The sequence below is a fragment of the Adelges cooleyi genome, unplaced genomic scaffold (genome assembly GCF_023614345.1).
Source record: "Adelges cooleyi isolate 19-005CV unplaced genomic scaffold, UGA_ACOO_1.1 ACOO_flye_CR_arks_rails_tigmint_CR_PRNA_4, whole genome shotgun sequence".
NCBI lineage: Eukaryota > Metazoa > Arthropoda > Insecta > Hemiptera > Adelgidae > Adelges > Adelges cooleyi.
The window spans coordinates 45,320-57,178 of NW_026096078.1; the positions used below are offsets into that span (position 1 = coordinate 45,320).

Here is an 11,859-nt window from a genome sequence, read left to right on the forward strand (position 1 = left end):
CTTTAATTTCAAAAGTTAAGAATATTGTTCGATGGTTCAAGCAAAGCGTTGTTGCTAGTGATGACCTTAGAAAAGCGACTAAGGGTGATGGAAAACTGATTCAAGAAGTTCCTACACGTTGGAACAGCACATTTTATATGTTGGAGAGGTTTATTTGTTTAAAACAAATCGTAAATGACATTGTTCATAGGCATATTTCTGCCCTAGATATGGTATCGGCAAAAGAAGTACAAGATATCTCAGATGTAATAGATATATTAAGACCAGTAGAAGCTGCTACCAAGGAACTTTGTGCCCAAAAATACATAACTACAAGTATGGTAATTCCTATGGTGTCTATACTGCAGAAAAATATTAAAGATTTCCAACCAAAACAAGAAATAGGACTTCAGCTAAAATCTGCCATTAATGTACAATGTGATAAACGTTTCTGTTCAGTAGAAAGTTGTTTCCTTTTGGGTATGGCTACTATTTTGGACCCACGTTTTAAAAAAGTTTATTTTCAAGACCATTATCCAAGATGCTGAAGTATATATCTAATGAGATCAAACAAACACAGACCCTGAGCTCCGGTGATAGTTCATCTGATACAGACATCACAAGTATGAATATACAATTTATCATATTCAAAATAAATCTGTGTCTTACATGTATCTAAATATTTTATTTTTTTATTTTTCAGCAGTAGATGAACCTCAAGCATTCAATTTGTGGCAAGATCATGCTAAATATGTTCAACAGTCTACCAGCCGCAAATCCCATAGAGGACAGTTACAGGATAGTGAATTTCCCTCCGAACTAAATTTATATCTGAAAAGTAGTCATGCTCGACTATCAGATGATCCGTTACTAATATGGAAGGATATGTGCAAAGTATATCCTATATTATCAAAAGTGGCTGTTAAATATCTAATACCTGTTGCGACGTCTGTCCCAAGCGAAAGATTATTTTCTAAAGCAAGATTGACATTAAATAAACAAAGGAATCGTCTTACTTCGAAACATTTAAGTCAATTACTATTCTTACAATCGTTAGACGATGCTTTTTGGTGAGGTTAATTTCAGTTTTAAGAAATATAGTTATAATGTAATATAGTGTGGTAAAACTATAATATAATATAGTATAATAATTTAGTTATAGTGACATATAGTTAAAATAAAATGTCTATTGTACAAAAAAAACTTTTATTTTGTTCCTAAAATATAAACTAAATGACCCACATAATAAACCAGCCCATTAGGTAATTAAGTAATATTATACCTAATTATTAATTAGGTAACTGTAATTAAAGGACCATAAATTGGTGTGCAAGGCACTGAATGACTGAAATACTGAATAAATAAATAAAAGGATAGAAAATTGACCCTTAAAGACTTTTTTTTGTTTATTTAAATTTTTCCATGTTCTGAAAAAATTGTATGTTAAACATCGAAAAAACATCGATGTTTTTCTCGAAAATTCGATGTATCGACAACATCGATGTTTTAAGTTTCAATGTATCGATATATCGTAACATCGATGTTTGAAAATGTTTGCCCATCTTTACTATAACACTATAACACTTTTGTCCATGTAATAAAAATAAAAATGCATTTTCGAAAAAACATCAGTTAACACCTTTATCCCCCTTCAATTGAATTGGTATAATTTCACGGTCAGTGTATTACCAGCAGACCGGATTGAAGTAGAGAGTATAGAACTTACTCGAGCACAGTACGGAGTTGCATCCTTGACTTACGTGCAGGTTTAACCAATACGTAATGGTACGAGAAGAGGACGAAGAATAAACAGTATAACTGAATGTATTATGTACTACGAGAATAATTTATTATATTCAACGATTTTAAACAAAATGATGCCGCAATGGCAAGATACAGAGAACAAAAAAAATTTTAAAAATACGACTAAAAAGAAAATTATAATAATTTTTTTTAAGCATGTGAGTAGTACATGGCTATACATTACAATTGTATGTTGTATTAATGCAGACAATGCGGTGTATATTTATAAATAAGACAACATACAGGGTGTTCCAACTGATACTCATTTTTTGGATAATATTAATAATTAGAAATTTTTTTTTCATTTTCTGTATGGTTCAAATTTTACTTTACTTTTCAATACTGTGAAAATTGTTAACTTCATTCCACGTATAATGATTAGTGACCTCATTTTTCTTAATGATACCAACTATTTTTAACTCAATTATGTGCAGTATAAAATTAAATTTTACTATTGTCGAATGAATTTTTAATTTCTATCAATCGGTTCGTTACTTATTAGATATTACGATTTACATACTTGAAATTTTGTTCAATATTCATTCGGGTTTTCAACGCAGGTAGCATGTTACTACCCACTGTGCAAAGTAAGTTACAAAACGTTTCTGCCATGTTTCATTTTGATCGCAAAAAAATGTTACCAAGTAACATCTATACAACATCACCGACCAGTTTCATAAAAATAATATATTATACATTAATAAGTAATATTGCATCAACGTAAAATGTTTAATGTTTTTGCAATGTTACAAAATAACATTTATGTAACGTTAAATTATTATTCCATTGGGATAATCTTGTTTACGCGTGTTTAAAAATATACCTACATCATATACGATGTATACACGCTTCACGCTCATACGGACAAAGAACCTCCGAGACGGACAAGAGACTGTTGCCGTGTACCTAATATACACACATTTGGGCAGACCATAGACAGAGACGAAGGGAAAATGACTCCTTGCGAGGGAAATTATTGAACTTTGTGTCTGATCGAATCTGCCAATGACATAAAGGCCAGACACGGCTTTTGTTCTTGTACAGCGTGTACGAGAACTAGGTACATGGTATATGGAGCAGTAACCAATCCGTCTGACAAAGCGCGTCTTTGTAGCAGCCGCAGGAGGCATCAGTCAAGAATCATATATTTATAACTTTGCTGGTTTACCTGTTCGCCATTCGGTTATGTGCAACTGTACAAAAGAATAATATTATATTGTTATTTTTACCTTTATTCTGTGTTCACTACACACTTACAATAATGACATCTAATTGTAGTGCACTCCAGCCTCATGCAGCTATTAAACAGGTAATTATATTTTAATTTTTAAAAATTAGTTTGAAAAAAATTAGAATTATTTATGCAATAAAATAGATTTGTAAGTAAGTATGTACATTGTTACCTACTAATTTACATGTAAATAGGCAAGACTCAAGTATAGTAAATTAATTAATTATATTATAATATGAATAGGTAATAATTATTACAATAACACAATAATTATTAACCTATCTATTTTTATAGCATATTATAATGATTTATACTTATTAGAATACAATCAAAATTTAACTAATATTTATAATTCAAGAGTACATGGTTATAAACATAATAAATCCACTTATTTACAAAAAGAGATAAACACATTTTAACTTTCGGAGCTAGATTAATCGTTCATATGTATAACATGAAAACTGATAGTTTACTGGAGAAGAACATACATTAATTTTTTCTAATAATTTTAAAATGTAAAAGTTTATCATAATAGTTATTTACTAACATTTTTAGAATACAAAGTAAAATAGTACAGGTAATGTGGGTTAAATATGTTCAATTACAATTAAATACTCAAATATACAATAAACAAATTATCAATAATACAATAATTAATTAATCTTAACATTTTTTTAAACATTTAACTTTAGACTACTTTTAAATTCATATAAACGATTTACAAAAGGCTCTATAATACATTTATTTTCTAATTTTAACATACGATTGGTGAGTTAGACATTAAAAAAGTGGTAGTAGTGTTGGGGTAGAACAAATCGGTAATATGTTTTTTTCCAGTTTTTTTAAAATTAATAAATATCAATTTAGTTTACTATTAACCTTTGGACTATGTAGTACAAACAAAATATGGTATAAATCTTTAACAGTTTTTGATTATAATTTTAAAATATTTTAGAAATATGAAAAGTCCTACATAGTACAATATTAAAATATGCCTCAATATATGTATTTTAATATTTAGTAAGATTGAATTATTTGCGAAAATTCTTATTACAACATTTGAGTACCATTTTTTTTAAGTACCAACGCAATTAAAAAAAAAAAAAAAACCCACCTATTTAATATCATACTTAATATTTTGTGCTTCTTTCATGAGTTACTTTTGAGTTCTTTACAATCATTTATTAGGCATACTTTCATTGTTATAGAGACCAAACAGAAAACGCTGGGTAATTGTTACCTTCCCCGAAGGTAACGATTATTCTGTAATACCTACAAATTGGGTGCTAAAAAGCGTCGATGGCCTCGGCAATCAAGTTATAAAATGTTTATGGCCACCTTTTTTAAATGTTACAAGCGACATAATTCAGAATGCGATGGAGCCATCTGATAATTGGAGTACGCATACAATTAAATTACAAGAAAATGGCAAAGAATATAGTATGTACCTACCTATAATATAGCCGTACCTTCAGTAATGAAAAATAACTTACTAATAGGATTAACCGATGTACTTAATTTTATTATTTTTACATTAACAAAAATTATTCTTTTAGGTTGTTTTAACAAAGCGTGGCACAAACAAGTGGAAATGTCGGAAGAATCTTCTTCAACTGAACAGAGTAAGAGGAGAAAAATTAATGAAGAAGCTTCGGATTCTGATAGTGGAGAAGGTAATAAATAAACTTATCTTGGAATAATTGAACACATGGGAAGAAAGTAGTAGTCCATTTATGACAATTTTTCAGGAGAGCAAAAACAAAGTTAGTTTGCGCGTACAAATCCATGTATCATCAGTTGGTCCCACTGTAACCTCTTTTTCATCAAATAGTTTTCAACATTTAATAGTAGCCCCAATACTACCATTGTAATGGCCATAATCTTAAAACAAAAAAAAAATAATACTGCCCTTCTTCCCTTGTGTCCTTTAATTATTGGTACCTATATTAGATATCATATATATATATATATATATAGGTGTATATTATACCAATTACATGTAACATAAATACTATTCACATTATTTTATTTAATGAAAAGCTAGTATTACTATACTTATATATCTGCTTATACAGAGTGATCCTTTTATCTTGAATATTTATATATATATATAAGTTTTATAAAATTATAAATACTATTTTTATTGTAGAAATCGACATTTTGCCAGTAAAAACATGGGATCGTCCACAAGAAACATTTATAAAAGAAGCTACTAATAAACCTCATTATGCAGAGCTGAACAATTTTAACATTAGTCAGTCTTCAACTACGCAAAATGTATTGTTAAACACCTCGATAAGCCATAGCTTTAACAAACCTGAGGTAAATAAAATTTTTGCCTACTAAAATAATAGAGCTGATAAAAGTTTAATATTCTGCATATAAAAAAAAAATGATATTTAAATAATTTTAAATTGAGATTTTATAGTTATTGTTTTGTGGGTTTTTAATTGTTTGGATTAATCTTAGTTGAATACTATATTTTTCAATGTAATTAAATGTTTGATAAGTTGATAGACTTAACAAATAGATAGTCTTAAATAATAGTCATTTTATTTTATCTATGGATTTTAGTAGTTTCCTATCAAAATTGTTTAGAAGTTGTATGTTTGTTGTACATTTTTAGGGGAGAATATTGTCATCTGTTATTCAATCTGATTCATCATTTCAAGATGAATTGATTTCTGTGCCTAATTATTTAAATCCAACAAATAATGTAGAAACGATTCAATCAGGTATAATATATTACCACACATAAATTATATACTCTAAACTATGTAAGTAGGTATATTGAAAACATCCATATGACTTCTATTATATTGACAATTATAGAACTTATTCAAACAAATGAACAGAATAAAATGATGGGACTTTTGAATTTAATTTATAAAGAACAAATACAAAATCGGGTTCTATACAACCAGTTGTTATCTAAAGTTAATAACATTGAAACTATTATAAACAAAATTGGACTAAGTAATAATATTTCAACTGCAACACATAACTTTGATGAGAATTTTTTGTTAAACTGGCCTATCATTAACGAACAAACGTTTAAACACGTTGAAAACAGTTTATTAGATAATTTATTTGTTCAACAAGTGGTACGTACATTGTAATATTACCTATAAAACAAATTTAATTTCTTTAAAACCGAAATATTATTTATACAATATTTTCAAATTTTAGGAAGAGTTTTTTAATTCCATTGGTGGCAATTCGGTTAAAGACAATCTGAAAAGAATATTAATTAAAACGTTTAGTAATGAATTTGCAATACGGTGCTCATGGACGGGTAGAGGGAAAGACATTACAACAAAATTATGTGATGCAAAATTAGTAACCGTATTAAAAAGTAAATTTAAATTTAAATTGTCTTTTTTCACATTCATGAATCCTAATGTTTGCTAACTTATAATTTAAATAGGGTGTATAAGAAGAAATCAGCAAGAATACAGTGACGCATTATTTGAATCAGTCTTTGCTGACTGGTTCAGATACGCTACTACAAGACATAGAAGATCATTAGAAACTAATCATTAGATAAATAATAATACATTTTATTTTTTAAAAGGATAAAAGTAGTTTTTTTTTTTAATATATATATATTATATAATATAAAATTGTAAGAAGAGTTTACGTAATATAAAATAAATGATTTAAAATCTCTAAAGCGTAATATTTTACATAGAAATAATTATGTTGATTTATGGTATAATTATTTTGTGTTAAGGATTTAAAATTAAATAAAAAATGTTTTGTGACTTTCAACCAGTGGCGTATATAGGGGAGGGTTTTAGGGGTTCGACCCCCCCCCCCCCCGAAATTTGTGGTCGGTACGGCACATGTGCGAATTAATTTAATTTATAATATTAATTAAATCTATTCTTATTTTATAAACCCCCCGAAATTATATCCTATATACGCCACTGCTTTCAACTATGCTTAAAATCTGCTCTGTGGTATGGCTCCATAAGTTAAAAATTCCCATCACAATTAGTTAGATTATTGTTTCAGTGCCAACCCGTTACAAAGTTGCTATTTTACTTAATATTTATTATTTTAAGAAAAAGAAAAGAAAAGAGCTTTATCAAATAACAGACCGTCATTTGAGGAGATTGATTCAAGAAGAGCAAGAAAAGTGTATAGTCAATTTGGAAACTTCTTTGAAACAACCTTCAACTTCTGATCAACTAGTGAGTATAACTTCAGAAACTTCAAATTCTTCTCTACAAAATAAAAATACAAGTAAAACCTTAATTTGTAATGATGGTCCTAGTTTTTCCACGTATAGTGATACTATAAATATTTTTGATGAACCTTTGTGTGTAACTGATAATTTACTCCCTGAGATTATAAATAATTTTGATAGTATTATAAATTCAAATCACCCATGTTCGACTAAAAGTTCTGAAATAATATCTAATGTAGAAACTGAAATGCACAAAAGTAATTTATGTGATAAAATTCGATCTTGGGCAATTCAATTTAAAGTTTCTCATAATTGTTGTAATTCGATGCTTAAAATTTTAAATAGTGAAGGCTTAAGTGTACCAAAAGATATCAGAACACTTATGAGTGCTCCAAAAATTGAAGAAATTACCACCATTTCTAATGGTACGTACATACATTTAGGAATAGAAAATATGCTACTACCTTTACTAAACAGTTTAAGTGTTATAATTCCCAATAATATATTAAAAATAGGAATTAACATTGATGGCCTTCCTCTCGCTAAAAGTTCCAAGTCTCAATTCTATCCAATTTTAATCTCAATTTTGAATATTAAGCAACGACCTAATTTGGTAATTCCAATAGGTATTTTTCATGGAAATACTAAGCCTGGTAATGTTGAAGAGTTCTTTAATCCCTTTGTAACTGATCTTTTAATGTGCATAAATAATGGGATACAAGTAAATGACAATTTATATAGGTTAGAGGTTATACATGTAGCATGTGATGCTCCCGCTAAGGCATTTTTGTTAAATGTGAAACAATTTAATGCTTATTCAGGGTGTACTTCTTGCATTGAGGAAGGGACATATGTTAAGAATAGAGTGGTTTTTCTTGGTACGGATTCTCCATTGAGAACTGATGAGTCTTTTCGCTGTAAGTTAGATGAGGAATATCATAAAGGAGATAGCCCATTAGAATTACTGCCTATTAATATTATAGATACTGTGTGCTTAGACTATATGCACAATTGTTGTCAAGGTGTAATGAAGCGTCTTTTAGAACTGTGGGTTAAAGGTAAAAAAGATGTAAGACTGAGTGATCAAAGCATAAAAGAAATTAATAGTAGTATACAAAATTTAAGATCATATACTCCAAGTGAATTTTGTCGATTGCCTAGACCACTTAACGACCTTGAGTTTTATAAAGCCACTGAATTCAGACTATTTTTATTGTACTCTGGCCCCATTGCGTTAAAAGGAAAATTAAAAAAAAAAAATTATTTACACTTTATGTTGTTTTCTTTTGCTATTAGACTTTTAATCTGCAAAGAGACATGCATTGTTTATAACGAGCAGGCTTTAAAATTCCTTAAATTGTTTGTAAATAATTTTTCCATATTGTATGGGGAACATCTTGTGACATATAATGTCCATAGCTTAATACATTTGCCAAGGTATGTATTAATTCACGGACCATTAGATAATTTTAGCTGCTTTCGCTATGAAAATTACCTACAGGAATTAAAAAAATCGATAAAATGTGCAAAATACCCTTTGCAAGAGGCATTTAATAGAATAAAAGAAAAACAACAAGTTATCAGTAATACCCCATATCAAGATTTAGGTACTTATACAACCTTAAATGAAATTGGAAACAATTTGCAGTCAAAGTTTTTTGATATTAGAGCCAATCTTTTTAAAAAATTAATTTTGAATAAGATAAATATAACTTTAGATATTTCAAAAGAGAAAGATAAATATTTATTTCTAAAAAATAATAACTTAGTTGTAGTCCAAAAAATTGTTAAGATATTTAATGAAACTCCATTTCTAATTGCAAAACAGATTTTAGAATTTAAAGAATTTACTAATAAGCCAATGTCATCTGTTAATGTTGGAATGTATTTGTTAAATCCAAATAATACATCTGATGATATTAAAGTAGATATATGTGAAGTTAAACGAAAATGTTTTGTGATTAAAGTATCAGAATCTTCTTCTGTTGCCATCTTACTGTGTCATGAAGATGAATAGCCTATTCATCATCTAATAATATCTTCTAAAATCTTTAATGGACCGTAGAAGCTTAAAGAATGGAAAGATTTAAATTTTGCATGAAAATGCTTGGGAATCTTTTTAGTATAGTACCTACTATATTATAATATCTTAATATTTTTCTAAATTAAATTATGTTATTAAAATATAAAATATAAATTAAGCTAACCAGGAGTTGATTCAATTTCTTTTGATAAGTATTCACAAGTATCATTTGTCTCGCCATAATAAATATTAACTCCTACAGCAGCATTATTTTTTTCATTACCATTATCACATTCTAATAAGTAACATATTGGAAAATATAAAAATCATTATATCAGTAGGTAACCTATATTATTATATATTATTAGATTTACCTATTTGATTTTCATCGCCCCCGCAGTAGCTGTAGGATGGTCGAAATCATCATTTTCAACTATTTATTTAAGTATAATAATTTTAAAATTAATTAATGCTGAACAACGATTATCTAAAATTTTATTTAACTGATAATAATACTTACATGAACAAGATGACATTTCATATTCATTGAAAGCTAGCCATAGCCACTCCCGATCAATACGCCATATGCATATATATATATATATATATATATATATATTCATTGACATCATCAGATTTTTCTAAGTTGTTCATCTTTATGTTGTTTAGCTTTTCGTTTATCCGATCCAATCGGGTATTTTTTTGGTAAATTCGACATAAGAATAACTCGTGACAAATTAAAACATAGAATCGTAATTTTATCAATAGAAAACCAGATAAATGTTGTTGTATTTGCGTCATATTTAGCCAAAATATTGAATGCGTTTTGCGTATTATAAAAATAATAAGTGGTAAATTGTAGTTTTCATTAACCGTTTGAAACACAATAAAAAATATGATAACGGTTTTCCATGCGTTTTACTATCTTAATGACAGATTTATTTCTGATGATTCCGCCATCTACCGGATATTATACACAACATAATAAAATACTGTTGGTATGATGAGCAGTTAACAGGTACTAGGTGTACAATATTATATTATACTCAATAGTAGTAGGTAGTAATCAATTTATAAAATAATAATAATATAAATAATATATTATAATAATTTATATTATTAAGTTTATCTTAATTTGTGGATAAGAGCAAGATACTTGTTATTAAACTATTAAAAGTGGCATAAATTAAACACCGCCGTATGATAATGGGCTCCACTGAATACTACGGCCGGACACATTTTAGGGTGAGTCAGGCACACCCTTGTCCCCTCTTAGTTAAGTGCCTGTGAATAGGTTAGGTTTCTATGTATTATGTACCATTAGTAATTTTGGTAATTGTAGGTATTTATATGTTATTATGTATAATATTATATTTTTTGTTTAAATATTTGCTCATCTATTTATTATAATTATTACAATTATTTGTGTAATTGACATCGTATTTATAATTTTAATATTGTATAATATGTATCGATAAAAGTACTTATAAAAAAACTCCAAAAAATGTTAAATACAAAAAGTAGTTCATGTCATGGTTTATATATACAACAGTAAATAGTAATTTTCTTAAAATATTTCGTAAGTTTCTTTTTAAGTAAGGTACAATTTAGTTAGTAAGTAAATTTGATATAATTATTTTATTTTATACATGTACAAAACACGTACCATATTATAATATATATTTTAACCATTGTATTATGTATTATATGTATTTTAACAAATTATCATTTTTTTAAGACTATACAAAGTTGTTTTCTCTAATAAAATTATTATGTATACTAAAAAAATAAAGTTATATACCAAATAAAAAATGATGTTTCATATTATGTATTATTACCTATATACCTAATTATTTGCCTTAAAGTATAACAGTATCATTGTAAATATTATAAAAATTGCCTAATGTAATAAATAAACATTTTTTTAAAATTATATTTACATTTATTATATTTTACAATAGTAGAAAAAAAGTAATTAAAAGCAATGAGCATGAGAATAATAAGAAAAAAAAACATAATAAGTAATAATTTGGAATATTTAAAAAATGTTATCTGGTAACGTGGATGAAATATTATTGTTTAATATGTTTGGAACGTTTTCTGATAACTTGAATGCAATGTTATTTTGTAACATGCTTGGAACATTATCGGGTAACGTGAATTTAATGTCAGTATGTAACATTGTATTTATATTACAATTGGTGTTACTTTCTCGGGACATAAGCAGTTCCATACACATCGCAATTACGCGAATATCACATAAAGTTGTAACATTACATGTTCCAAAATAATGTTGTAGAAACATCGCTGAAATATTCCATTGCACAGTGGGTACCTATTAAATAATATTATCGACACGTCGTAAAACCGATAACTAGACATTAATACACTCCTTATCGTTATTTTTTTATATTATATAGAGAAGCGGTTCTTTACCAACTAATGGTCGGAACTTCGACAGCTAATACACGTCTGGTCAATATTATTCACGTATCTTATCAGTAGACAATGATTTCGCCGAAATTATTCGGTCTAATTATCGGTGACCGTAATATCAATAGGGATTAATGTTATTGTTTAATGACAAATATAAGTGTTACTGTTACTTTACAACAAGAATTTGAGGTCAAG

The 11,859-nt window shown here is 27.7% G+C and overlaps 3 protein-coding genes across 3 annotated transcripts; all 3 read left to right on the forward strand.

The window, feature by feature from the left end:
* The first annotated feature begins 416 nt into the window (after positions 1–416).
* Positions 417–1,788, forward strand: LOC126841624 (uncharacterized). Its single transcript, XM_050578203.1, has 3 exons — positions 417–602; positions 683–1,049; positions 1,746–1,788. The coding sequence occupies exons 1-3, from the start codon at positions 521–523 to the stop codon at positions 1,786–1,788; spliced, it is 492 nt and encodes a 163-aa protein (XP_050434160.1). The 5' UTR covers positions 417–520.
* Positions 1,789–3,043: 1,255 nt separating this feature from the next.
* On the forward strand, positions 3,044–6,556 carry LOC126841625 (uncharacterized). Its single transcript, XM_050578205.1, has 8 exons — positions 3,044–3,091; positions 4,222–4,453; positions 4,570–4,686; positions 5,163–5,335; positions 5,640–5,748; positions 5,846–6,117; positions 6,203–6,368; positions 6,441–6,556. The coding sequence occupies exons 1-8, from the start codon at positions 3,044–3,046 to the stop codon at positions 6,554–6,556; spliced, it is 1,233 nt and encodes a 410-aa protein (XP_050434162.1).
* A 398-nt stretch (positions 6,557–6,954) lies between these two features.
* LOC126841626 (uncharacterized) lies at positions 6,955–9,222 on the forward strand. Its single transcript, XM_050578206.1, has 3 exons — positions 6,955–6,975; positions 7,081–8,812; positions 9,041–9,222. The coding sequence occupies exons 1-3, from the start codon at positions 6,955–6,957 to the stop codon at positions 9,220–9,222; spliced, it is 1,935 nt and encodes a 644-aa protein (XP_050434163.1).
* The last annotated feature ends 2,637 nt before the right edge of the window (positions 9,223–11,859 follow it).